Source organism: Octopus sinensis, linkage group LG3 (genome assembly GCF_006345805.1).
Source record: "Octopus sinensis linkage group LG3, ASM634580v1, whole genome shotgun sequence".
In the NCBI taxonomy this organism is placed as follows: domain Eukaryota; kingdom Metazoa; phylum Mollusca; class Cephalopoda; order Octopoda; family Octopodidae; genus Octopus; species Octopus sinensis.
In genome coordinates, this window is record NC_042999.1 from 135,184,096 (window position 1) to 135,197,543 (window position 13,448).

General features: G+C 36.9%; 1 protein-coding gene across 1 annotated transcript in view; it reads left to right on the forward strand.

The window, feature by feature from the left end:
• LOC115209708 (cactin) overlaps positions 1–13,448 on the forward strand; it is a 46,751-nt gene that overhangs the window by 3,123 nt on the left and 30,180 nt on the right. Inside the window, exons 2-8 of the mRNA XM_029778198.2 lie at positions 1,393–1,596; positions 4,089–4,158; positions 6,116–6,169; positions 7,203–7,349; positions 9,907–9,978; positions 12,298–12,360; positions 13,381–13,435. Of these exons, the coding sequence (XP_029634058.1) occupies positions 1,393–1,596; positions 4,089–4,158; positions 6,116–6,169; positions 7,203–7,349; positions 9,907–9,978; positions 12,298–12,360; positions 13,381–13,435 (665 nt within the window). The remainder of the gene's footprint in view (positions 1–1,392; positions 1,597–4,088; positions 4,159–6,115; positions 6,170–7,202; positions 7,350–9,906; positions 9,979–12,297; positions 12,361–13,380; positions 13,436–13,448) is intronic.

Below are 13,448 nucleotides of genomic sequence, written 5' to 3' on the forward strand. Positions count from 1 at the left end.
CTGCAGTCAGAGAGTGGTGTAGATGTCTTGTGGAGGAAACTGGGTGAAGGGTTCCAATGGTATATACCTTTACACACATTATGTTATTGGAATCTCTGTTTTCTTGAGATGGGCAAGTCTTCTTTTGAACTACTTTGCCAGTCATCCCGGTCCTTTGTCATCTACTCAGTGATGGTCAAGGTTCTGAGATAAGCTGTCACCACTTCACCCCATGTCTTCCTAGGTCTGCCTATTCTGTGAGCTCCGTCCACATTAAGTGTTTAGAAGTTCTTTATATAGCTGTCCTCATCCGCATAAATCATATGTCCATACTAGCACATTGTGTTTCTTGTACATTGCATCTGATTCCTTTTATGTCCAATTTTTCTCTCAACATATTTGTTTTTTATCATTCATGCACACTTACATTGCACATCCAATGAAAAATGCTAGGTTCATTTCTTTCTAGTTTTCTGGATTCAAATCCTATGTCACACTGCCATGCAGCATTGCAGTTCTAATACAAGCATCATACAACCTGTCCTTCACTTTGAGGGAAAGATCTTGTTGCTCGCAGTGGTAATAGCTACCTAAACTTTTTCCAGCCTTTTCTTACTCTGGCTACAATACCTGTAGAGGAACCACCTTCCATACTAATTAAATCTCCCAGATAACAAAAACTATTCATTACTTTTAGTGAGTCGTCCAGACATTTAAGAGTATTTATTTCTTATGTGCTCATAGAGCATACTGCTCCATTACATCTATCACATATAAAGCTTATTTCCTCTGTTAGTTTACTTGTGATTCCACTATATCTCTTGTGTATCCATAGCTTACAAGGGATACAGCATATGAAGTTTATACCTACTCCTTTTCTGCATATGGAGCAAGGCCATTCCCTTGATGATACCAGGGTCCTGTCTTCTTTCTGACTAAGTAAAATTTTAGTCTTTGTGAAGTTTACCTCAAGTCCTCTCAGTTATTGGTTTAACTTCTATACCTTGGATTTCGTCTGCAATTCCCCTATAAATTCAGGTATGAGAACTAGGTTATCAGCATATAGGAGTCTCAAACGCCTCTGTAATTGTTCTTTAGGACTATGAAGAATAAGAGAGGACCGAGGTCTGAACCTTGATGAGCTTCTACCTTCACACTGAATTCATCACTGAAATTGTTATTGACTTTCATTTTGCTTACTGTATTTTTGTGCATGGCTTGTACAGTCCTCACAAGCCATTCATAGTTTTCTCTGTATCAGTTTTTATTCAGATTGTTGCTCTTCTAGACAGATTGCTGTGCTGTGGCTATCAAGAATCCACATCTCTTGTATTCATTATGTTTTGGAGAAAAAAAAAAAAAAAAAAAAAGAGGCCCTTTCTGTATATAATATATTTCATTTCTTGTTTGCAGCCAGACTTCATCTGATATGTCAGACAGTTCAGAATCCCAACATCGACATAAAAAAATGAAGAAATCCAAGCATAAAAAGAAAAGAACACATTCTTCCTCTGAAAGCTCTTCCGATTCTAATGCTGAACCAACTCTTGAACAACGTTTGAATGACTTTGATGCCAGGAAAATAGCTAGCATTGAAGAATATCAAGCTGAAAAGAGGTAGGCCATTTAATGGATTTGTTGGCTCAAACTTTTTATTTATCTCGGTGCTATATTGGGATTGTTTTGTGTTTTATAAATGTCTTCCAAACATCTACTGGATTGGCTGAAGAGGGAGGCTCATAAGTTTTATTTTCATCATATGAAATAGACTAGCTTAAGGTGACCCGCTCTACGCGTGGGTGAGGGTGTGGTTGTTACTTTCTATTGCTTCCTTTCTGTTTCTTATCACCACATTTTCCCTCTTTGTTTCTCTCTCACTTTCCTACTCTCTTACTCTTCCTTTCTCTCGGCCTCTCCCTCACTTTCTCTTACTCTCTATCTTTCTCTATCTATCTCTATCTATCTCTCTCCCATTTATAAAAAATTAGATTTCTGTGCTTAAATTACAAATCTGCTTCCACTTTACCATGTTGAAAATTAGATTGAAATTGGGCAAAAGGTGTCCAATCTAGACCCCAAAGTGTCCCCACAAATCAATAAAATCCCTGTTTTCACACTAAAGCAACCACATTAGCGCCCCAAAACGTCTCCCAATCAATTTCTCACCTCAAGTTATCCCCTCCTGTAAATTTTAATCCCCTTCCAGCCCCACTTAAACCCCTTTTTACATAAAAATCCAATTTGTATCAACGTTCACCTTCTTCATTTTATAGATTAGACATAAATACCTGGCCTTGCTTGGGATTAAAATAGTTTATTATCGTTTTACTTGTTTCGGTATTATAACCCGGTTTCATTCAGGTCTACGTGAGCCACATTTTAAAAGATGAGGAATTTTGCCCTTGAGGCCATGCCTTTCAATTGAGCAAACTCAAAGTTGCCATGCAAACTCGCTAGCACTTTTAACACAGGTGTGCATATTTTCAGCTCAATCCGACCACATATGCACACATTATATATATATATATTTAAATAAGAAAATGGAGGAACAAATTCATTTCGATCATCAACTTACAGATATAGTGGGTTACCCTCATAACCCCTATCTTACTTTGTACTATATATATATATATACACACACATACGCATTATATATACATGTCTACATGCATATATATATATATATACACACATATATATAAATGTATACACTTTATATATATACACATTATATGTATACACATTATATATATATATTTATATACACACACACATATATATAAATTAACTCAATATATCTGATTGATAATATCTTTTATGATTGTGCGGTGGTGGTGGGCAATAATAGTTCACCATTCTAACAGACCTGTGGCAGGAATATTTAAACTTTTGTGGCTGTCAACTCTTTCTCTCTATAGATACAGACAGACGTACAGTTAGAGCAGTGGTGGGAGAAAGAGTGATAGAGAGACGAAGCTGTTAAACGTCGTTATAGAGAGAAAATGGAGGGAAGGAAGGAAAGAGAGAGATTGAGGAAGACAGAGTGATATCCGAAAGAAAGAAACGACAAACACTTGTCAAAGTCTGGGTTTTGTTGCCCTAGTAACCACAGCCTTTGAGATAGGGGTTTCTAACCTAGTCCACTTGCTTCCTCGCCTCTTTTTACATGACCCTGTAAATTTTGAAGCCAATCTGACCCCATCTAGTGCCCCTTAAACCGTTCCAATCCCAAAATGAGACAAACAAATTTTTCACATTTCAGCTTTAGTACAGGATGCTAGTTTTCTAGGTTAGTATGCTAGTAACCTTTAGCTTTTTGAATTAAATATCCTCTGCAGAAAAAAAGACAACAATGAAAAACAAGTGCTTGTAGATTTGGAACCATAGAGTATGAGCTATTAGTTGGACCAGTTGCTTATCTATTCTGAAATGGTAAATATCTTGTAGAATTTAATCAATTTGTTCCATCTTCACCAAATATTTCATCAACATGTAGTGTTTTCATGGAAATCTTGGTGTTCACCTCTGTTCAGAAATTAGTTACATAGGGTTACAAGTATAGTGAACTAGTTCATCAAACAATCAGACTTGACTTGTTATAAGCTCACATATTTCTTGTGTAGCACTTCAATACCCCCCCCCCCCAGTTTATTGAATTCTTGTCTTTTTGTCATACCTTCCACTATCCCCCTCTATATAACAATGTAAAAAATCAAGTTGATGAAGGATCTTCAATGTGGTCACTAAACTTGCTTGAAATAGCATCAAATCTCCCTCAAACCACACCCTTTCATCATTACACAAAAAAGAAACATTAGATAATTTAGTTCTAGAATACTATGTTTGAATAAAAGACAAAATGGTCACAGCTAGAACATTCTAGCTGTTCTAGCTGTAGTTTTGAAATCATTACTCATGATCAGCTACCTGCTTCTCCACCAAGTTGTCTTTTTTTTTTCTTCTCATTTTATTTGTATAATTTGGAATATCAACATTTTTTTACCCTAAAGTGCAAATTTATTTGTATTTTTCTCATGTCTTATATTATTTGCACTTATATGCCCTGAATTCTAATAGTTGAAAAAACTAACGAGATATGATTTTTTCAGAAAGCTGAAGGAACTTCAAAAGGCTACTGAGACTCCTGAAGAAAAGCGAGCAAGAAGACTTAGTAAGAAGGTAATAACGATTTCTAATTTAAAATATATAGATGCATCCTGCTCAAAATATCAGAATTCACCTCTTCTTATGGCATTCAAACTGACTTTTCAAATTCTCGTGGGATACACACACATGCACACATCTATACAGGGTGTCCCCCAAAAGCACATTGAATGATTATAAAATCAGTCTTTATAAAAATACATTTCATTTTCAAAATTTAATAGAATCTATTGACAGAATTTAATGTTTTTATGATCATCTGTTTTCAAACTAGTGTCCATTTGGATGACACTGATAACATGAAGCAATGGAATCGCAGACATCAAGAAACATTTCATTTGTGTTTGTGTACATTCTCATTCAATGGCTGCTTTTAATTTGTTGACGTTACTTCTTTTGCACCATAATCTTTAACTTTTACGTATCTCTATAAAAAAAATGTAGTGGTGTGACGTCTGGTGAAGGCAGAGGATATTCTACTGAACCTCTTTGTCCAATTCACTTGTTTGGCAAAATCTCCTCAAGGTAGGCCCTTTCATTACTATGGTAGTGTTGGGGTGCCCCATCTTGCTGGAAATAAAGCCCACATCTTCAGAGTCCTCTTAAATACTTAGCACGAAAAATTTCAAGTAAAAGGAACCAGTTACTGTACCAAAAAAAAATGAATGGTTCAGTTAATCTTTTTGATGATAAGCTGCACCATGCTATAACTCCTGGTAAATAAACATGATGTTCCTCTGTAATATGTGGATTCTCAGATCCCCAGTAAGTGCAATTGTGGCAGTTAATTAAGCCACTTAGTTTAACTGTAGCCTCATTACTCCAAACAATCTTTATTGCAAAGTGCCAAGTACCACTCAGAAAACTCTACTCTTTAGTTTGGTTCATATTCATTGTGAGCATTGCCTATTCTTGGAATTTAACTTTTATAATGACAGCACTTTCAAGTGTGATGGGTACTTGATTTTGAAATTCCCATCTCACAACTCATCTACTATGCAAATTTCATTGAACCCTGAAAATAAGTTTCTAATACACTATCATTGTGGGGCTTGTCAAATTCTGCAGTCTTCTGCAATGTTTCTTGTGGACATTCTGAACAATTCCATCTGTTTCAAATTTATCTCTAATTTGAGTGATGGTAAGTCACATAGATGGATTTGTTTGAAACTCCTTCCTAAATTCTTTTTGTTCTTTGTGTTTTCAAACTTCCAGTTGTACTTTTGGATAAATTTCCTTTGTTCTAAGCTTAGTCTGGCTCCTTTCATTAATTATAATGGGTTAAATCCAAGAAGAAATGAAATTGGAGTTATTAGCTGTTAAAGTTTATGTGCAGTTTTGGGGACATCCTGCATATGCTTTTTTTTGAGTTTTATTTAAGTTCTTCTTAAGAGAGTTCAAGCTGGTCTCTGGGGAATCTTTGGAATGTCTTACAAATCTTCAGTGTGCTACTAATAGAGTGAATTTGGAGAATTCATTTTTTGTGTAAATTTATTGGTGCATAACCTAATGCATCTATGACAACTGGTATATATATATATAAAGTTTCATGCTTCAATCCATTCCTACTACATTGTTATAGTTTCCCAAAGCTTGGATTACCTAACAGTCGGAGTTATCACCTTGGTTGTGATTGACTAAACCCTTCATAGAAATGCTCCAGCTTGGCCACAGTCCAGTGACTAAAACAAGTAAAAGAGGAAGTATGTGTGTTTGTGTTGTTAAGTAGTTCATTTCTGAACTGCATGGTTTCAGGTTCAATCACACTATGTGGCACCTTCGGCAAATGTCTTCTACTATAGCCCCAGGCCAGCTAAAGTCTTGTGAGTGGATTAAGTTATAGCGTGTGTTTTGTGAAGGATTTAGCTGTTATTTCTACCAGGTCATTGACCTTGTAGAGAGTCTTTAATTGGTTCTTATATGGACAGTATTGTCTTCAAATTTTTAATGAATAGCTTTATTTTCATTTCAGGAAGCCAAAGAACGTAAACGTAAAGAAAGAATGGGCTGGGATCAAGATTATTTGGTAAATCATTTTACTTGATTGTTTGTTTTGATTATTACGGTTTCAAATGGTTACACATGTATGTGCACACACACACACACACACATACATACATAGATGCAGGCACACACAGGCTAACAGACATGTAGACACGCACACAGATATATGTATGTCTATGTGTGTGTATATTGCCAGCATGCTGATATGGGTTGGGTGTGTGACAGGATCTGGGAAGCTGCAATATTGTGCTGAGCTCAAATGTCAGCTTTGGCATGGTGTCTATGGCTGGATACCCTTCCTAATGCCAACCACCACTCAGTGACTACTGGGTGCTTTTTCTATGCCACCAACACAAGTGAAGTTGCTAACTAAGCTGCAGGACACAAAAGAACAAGAAAGAGAAAACATTCCATGGTTAAATGTGGGGGTGTTTTAGGGAGGTAAGCGGGTTTATCCCAGATACTGAGAGGCTAATACAGCAACAAGCACAGGTGTCTTGCTCTAGAGGAGTTACATGGCCACCCTACATTATATAAGTAGTAATTGGGAAGAAGATGATGGTAATGGTGTGTCAGAGCAAACTCTCAAAATACAAGAAGGTGAACATAAGAAAGGATATGGTCAGTAGATCAGGGGGAAAGGAAAAACATGTACATACATATACAATTTATATATCATCATCATCATCGTTTAGCGTCCGTATATATAAATGTATATATAAATGTATATATAAATGTATATATATATATGTATATATATATGTATATATGTATATATATATATGTATATATATATGTATATATATGTATATATATGTATATATATGTATATATATATGTATATATATATGTATATATATATGTATATGTATATATATATGTATACATATATCTATATGTATATATATATAGAGTGTATGTATGTATTGTACAGGATGCAGCAAAATGTTCTGACATATTTGTAGTTTGTGTATGTATGTGTGTGCATGTGTATAAATGTTTATTTTTTATGTTCTTTCTTTCTGTCTAATAATGAAGTTTTCCCCCCCTTACAGGGATACACAAATGCAGACAACCCTTTTGGTGATGAGCACCTGCTAGACACTTTCGTATGGCAGAGGAAAATGGAGAAAGAAGGCAAGAAAGGTGTTGCTGTGGAGAAACTACAGAAGATGCAGAAGGAGAAGATGGCTGAGAATAGGGTCCGTAATATTGAAATATATGATTTTTTTGTAGTTGATTTGTTGTTGAGTAGTTTTGTTTTGCTTTGCTTGAGTATATATCCTGAACGCCTTACTTCCCTGGGCATGGACACATTGAAACTCCGACGTCTGGCAGCTGACTTGGCAGACATCCATAAAATTATCAACCATCGCACAAACAATAACTCTGAGCACCTCTTCAAACTCCACCCATCTAACACCCATGGACATATTTACAAAGTAAGAAAACAGCACAGCTCCCATGACTTCAGGAAACATTTTTTCACGCTGAGAGTTGCTGAAGCATGGAACAAACTGCCGACATCGGTTGTTAGTTGTCGGAGCACTGCATCCTTCAAAACTTCCATGCTTCCTGAGATTCGCCAACACTACACTTGATTTTTCTCCTCTCCATGCACACACGGGCATGTGTCTGACTCATGAATTGTTCGCTTTCCGGACATTTCTACATTGCTGCATGTACTTTATATGCACTTTCTGACAAGTTGTGGTGCACCTGAGCACTGTATACAATAATTTCATTATTATTATCATTATTATATTAGTGACAATCCATGAGTACCAGAATAAGCAGCTGAGACCAGTCCAAATGTCTAAACTTCATACTGTCATGCAGTGATTGGTTATTGTTGTTTTAACTCCAGGTTAACTCTGATTAAGCAGACCTGTGATCAAAGGCCTTTTTGCACATTATGTGGGTCTGCCTCAGATTATATTATCTAATTTATTTTTTCCTGATATATGACCATAGGGTGTAATCTAAAAAAAGGATTATAGGGAGCTTGCTTCCTAGCTACATGGTTTCGGGTTCAGTCCCACTGCGTGGCACTTTGGGTGGGTGTCTTCCACTATAGCCCCGAGCTGACCGGAGCTTTGTGATTGAATTCGGTAGGTGGAAGTTACTGCCGTGTGTGTATGTGTGCGTATAGCTGCTCAGTGCTTTCCGAAAGAGAGAGAGAGGGGGAAGCTCCCTCATAAGCATAAATTGGTTGGTTATGCAATTTGGCAGTTTAGATATGTTTTTCTTTTTTGTGTTTATTCTTTGTTATCAAAGGCTCCAATGATGATTGATTGATTCTAGTTTCAGCTCACGAGCTGTGGCCATGCTGGGGCACCATCATTTGATTGCATCAAATCAGAAGAATCTTGCTTTTAATTTTGCCAAAACTTAGTGAAATTAACATGTTTAATGTTCCTCTTGACTAGTTGTATGATGACAGCTGTTAGAAAAATATGTGCAAGGACAGAAATCCTGAGGGCTAATATTTTGGGAAAGAAGTACCAGAAGTGTTGGTCAATGTGAGGCATGGGGTTCATGAAGACAATATGGGTGACAACTTAGTGTGAAAGAAGTAAGTTGAGAGTGCTTGAGTAGAAGTGACACAAGAGCAACTAGTTCCAATTGACAGAAGTTACTGTAGTAGTGGTTGAAAAGACAAAGAGGGGAGAGGGTACATCTTTGGGTCAGGGTGGAATATACAAGAATTTTAACTTGCAGGGCTGTATTAAATGGGAACCTATATCAGAGTTTGGGCATAATGAAGTAATATTATAGTTGTTTTGTATATAAATTATGCTAGGCGTCGAGCTGGCAGAAACATTAGCACGTCGGACGAAATGCTTAGCGGTACTTCGTTTGTCTTTATGTCCTGAGTTCAAATTCCACCAAGGTTGACTTTGCCTTTCATCCTTTCAGGGTCAGTAAATTAAGTACCAGTTGTATACTGGGGTTGAACTAATCGACTGCCCCCCCCTCCCCAAAAGTTTCAGGCCTTGTGCCTAGGGTAGAAAAAAAGTATATAAATTATGCTGTTTGTTTGGAACCAATTGAAGAATTAGAAGATTTAAAGTCAGATATTTGGGGGTGGAGTTGTCACAAGAGGTTTTTCATTTTTACAAGTTTTATTTAACTTTGTAGCTGATCTTTGAATGGGTAAAAACTTTTTTATGATTTTCAGAGCTTGTAATTTATGTTAGTGGTAAAGAGCAGTTAATATCCACAAAGTTGGCTTAATCTGTGATATATTATATTGTTGATAGGTATCATCATTATCATCATTTAATATCCATTGTCCATGCTGGCATGGGTTGGATGGTTTGACCGGGCTGACATGCTAGAAGGCTGCACCAGACTCCAGTCTGATTTGGCAGTTTCCATTTATTACCCAAATGTTGTGTTTGTAAGTACTCACAGTGCTGCATGTTGAAAATGGTCCATCAGATTTTTGTTTTATTGGATAAGATGTGAAGTATCAGATAAGGTGATCTGGTACTCCTGAGGAGTATTTCAGGACATATGTAAGAAGGTTAAAAGTAATTTGAACTCTTTGAAAGTACAAATAAGTGTCCACTAAACTCTCTGTCTTAATTCCTCATCAATCAATGTAGATCGTGATGTCTTCACAAGGAAGTTCAGGTCTAAATACTGATAGGAACTTGCATTTATGAATGTTACTTTGATAGTTTATATCTAAAACATTGTTGTGTATTTTATGTATTTACATGGAATTTTCTACTGATTTTCTTCGTATTGCAGCGGGAACTTGAGAAAGTAAAGAAACGACGTCTTGAACGAGAAAAGGAACAAGAAGAGAGGGAGAAAGAAAGGGTATGTATATATAGCTTGTTTCTTTCTTTTACATATTAACAGGGCACAGTGGTTGATTAGTTGAGTACTGAGATAGTTGTTAAAAGTTTTAAAGCTACTGATTTTTCTTGTGAGTGAAGTTCATTTCTGATATATTCATATATATATTACAGAGATATACTTGCATAGCAAGTGACCTGATCTGAGATCGTGTGCTGAAACAAAATCAATTTACTGTATACCTCTCCTGTCTTCTCTCGGGGTGCTTACACTCTGTCGTGTATGCTACCACCCCTTCTTCCAGTCCTTCCATGCCTGTTTCTTTTTCCTAATGGCCCTGTTAACTACATTGTTCCACCACCATGTTACCTTGGGTTGAGAGGGGACTTTGCACCATCCACAGATCTGGTAAGTGGCCCTCAACAGGTTGACTTGGTGTTTGCTAGGTTGACTATAAGACCTTTCGATTCTAGACCTCATGGTTTGTCTGCCTTCCTACTTACTAAGACTTTGGTTTTTGCAAGATTGACTCTAAGGCTCTTTGAATTTAGACCTTGCTTCCACACCTGAAACTTCTCTAGTTCTAATAGTGACTCAGCTATTAGAGCAAGGTCAGTGTAGAGGAGCTCCCAGGGGCATCCTGCCTTGAATTCCTCTGTTATTGCTTGGAGGACTATGATGAATAAGAGGAGGCTGAGAACTGATCCTTGGTGGACCCTTGCCCCTACCCAAAATTCTTCACTGTGCTTGTTGCCAACCCTCACCTTACTGACAGCATCCCTGTACAACTCTCACTAACCATTCATCTATCCCTAGTTTCCTCATTGACCACCAGATAAGGGATTGTGGGACACTGTCAAAGGCTTTCTCCATGTCAACAAAAGCCAAGTACAGTGGTTTATCTTTGGTTGGGTATTTCTCCTGCAGCTGTCTTACTTGAAATATAGCATCAGTGGTGCTTTTCCCTGGCACAAACCCAAACGGCATCTCATGTAGATGACTTTCTCCCTAATTAGTTGGGCTATGACCCTCTCCGTGACTTTTATTACCTGATCCAATAACTCGACACCTCTGTAATTATTTGTATCTAATGCATCACCTTTACCTTTGTAGCAGTTGACTATAGTGCTGCTACACCAGTCATTGGATATGACTCCTTCATGTATAACCTGGTTGACTATGTGGGTGACTAGACTATAGCAGACATTGCCAGATATCTCTGCGGTGATTCCTGATGGGCCAGGGGCTTTACACTTGTCTTCATGCCCTTAATTGCTTTATCTATCAAGGTACTGACAATTCGGATAGCTGGGCTGTCTGTTGGGTCAACATTTGACAGACTCTCTTTCTCCCAATCATTCTCTTTATTTAGCAGCCTTTCATAGTGGCATCTCCAAGTCTCTCTCCTTGCAGCCTTGTTAAATGCAAGTGAGCTGTCATCCATGTGGACACATTTCTCTCGTATGACATCACAATTTTCTCTCATGCACTGTCTTGCAACACGAAGCACCTCAAGTCTTTGGTCCTCATGACACAGAACATTGGCAAATTTTTTCTTATCTGCTTCCCCTCTGGCTAAATTAACCCTGTCTCCTACCTTCTCCTCTGGCAGTCTTATACAATTCTCTGCTACCACCATTCTTCCAGTCGTTCCATGCCTGTTTCTTTTCCCTAATGGCCCTGTTAACTACATTGTTCCACCACCATGTTACCTTAGGTTGAGAGGGAACTTTGCACCATCCACAGATCTGGTAAGTGGCCCTCAACAGGTTGACTCTAAGACTCTTCGATTCTAGACCTTACATCCACACCTGAAACTTCTCCTCTAGGTCTGATAGTAACTCAGCAATTAGAGCAAAGTCATCAGCATAGAGAAGCTTCCAGGGGTATCCTGTCTTGAATTCCTCCTTATATTAATGTCAGAGATCAACATTATATATACATTCTCAGGGTTAAATATTTGCTGTTATGTGTGGGGAGTAAATGATTGTATAACATATGTGTATATTTGTGTGTGTGTGTATGTGTGCACTCATGGATATATGTATGCTCTCTTCTATTTTTAATTATTTGAAATCTTTTATAAAGAAGGGGCTGGGTTTTACAAAGATAAAATGCTCCATCATTGGAATTTAGATAACAAAAACATAATGTGTGTGTGTATGTACGTGTGTATCTATGTTAGTTTTGTAATGTGTGTATCAGAAATAGTGAAGAGTGGAGTAAAGAGAGGTACAGTGTTTGAAGTAATGTTTCAAAGAATTGTATAGGTTTGAAATGATTTCTTAATATTTATTTTTTTCTGATAAAATATTCTTTCTATTTCTGGTTTCATAAAAGGAACGTCTGCAACGAGAGAAAGAAGCTGAATATTTCCGTGAGTGGGAAAAACAAGAAGACAGTGTAAGTTGCCATCTTGCCAAACTGGCTGTCATTTCTAGATATTACAAACATCTCCATTTTACAGTGCATTACAACAAGAAACCTCTGTGATGTCACAACGGCTAGTGTGCAAAATGGGGAATTAAAACAACGAATTGAAATAATAAGTTTCAACAATTCAAAACAATTTGCACTGAAATGAAGAATTAGCAAATGCTAAATAGATTACTGTTAATAAGCTGTCTGTTTATACTCATGAAACATTTTTCGTCAAATTGATGTCACGATGGCTAGTGTGAAAAATGCCGAAATTTTATGATTTTTGAAAAATCAATGGTGATTAAAAATTGATTTTTTAAAAAATTCCAAAGGCATAAGCCCCACATATGTGTGAAGTTTCATCAAGGTCTGTTGGATAGTCTTGGAGTAGTTAAAGTAGCAAATTCACAAACACACAAACTTGCCATTTAATACATACATACGTACGTACGTACATACATACATACATACACACACACACACACACACACACACCACACACACACACACACACACACACATATATGGTAGCTGTTTACTTCTGTGTGAAGAAAGTTGTGAAAGTAAAGCCAGCAATGCTTATGCAGAATTAGACTACTGTCAGGTCAGAAGAAATTCAGCAGTATCAGCACCAAGCAGTGTTTAGGTATAAGCGAAATTAAAGTTAGTTAAAATATGTTTGTAACATAGTGAAAACTAAGGCTTTAAAATCTGCCCAGACTTACCTCTCTTTCATTTTTCCCACTGATAACAATTAAAGAGCTAGAAACACATCTGGGAATCCAATAGTGGGACAGCACTGGGTAGATTTTGGTGTTTTTACACCTTTTACTATAAGAGAAAATTTATTCTCCACAGTAACTGCAGTGAGTTTGCTTTAAGAAGTTGAAATATGTCATATATTTTAACTTAAAGTTCGCATTTACACACACACTCGCACACACACTTGCTTTCATTAACATGTATATATCATTTTCTTTTTATCATTATTGTATTTTCCAGTTTCATTTACATCAAGCAAAAATGCGCTCAAAGATAAGAATCCAAGATGCTAGAGGTAAGTCTAATTT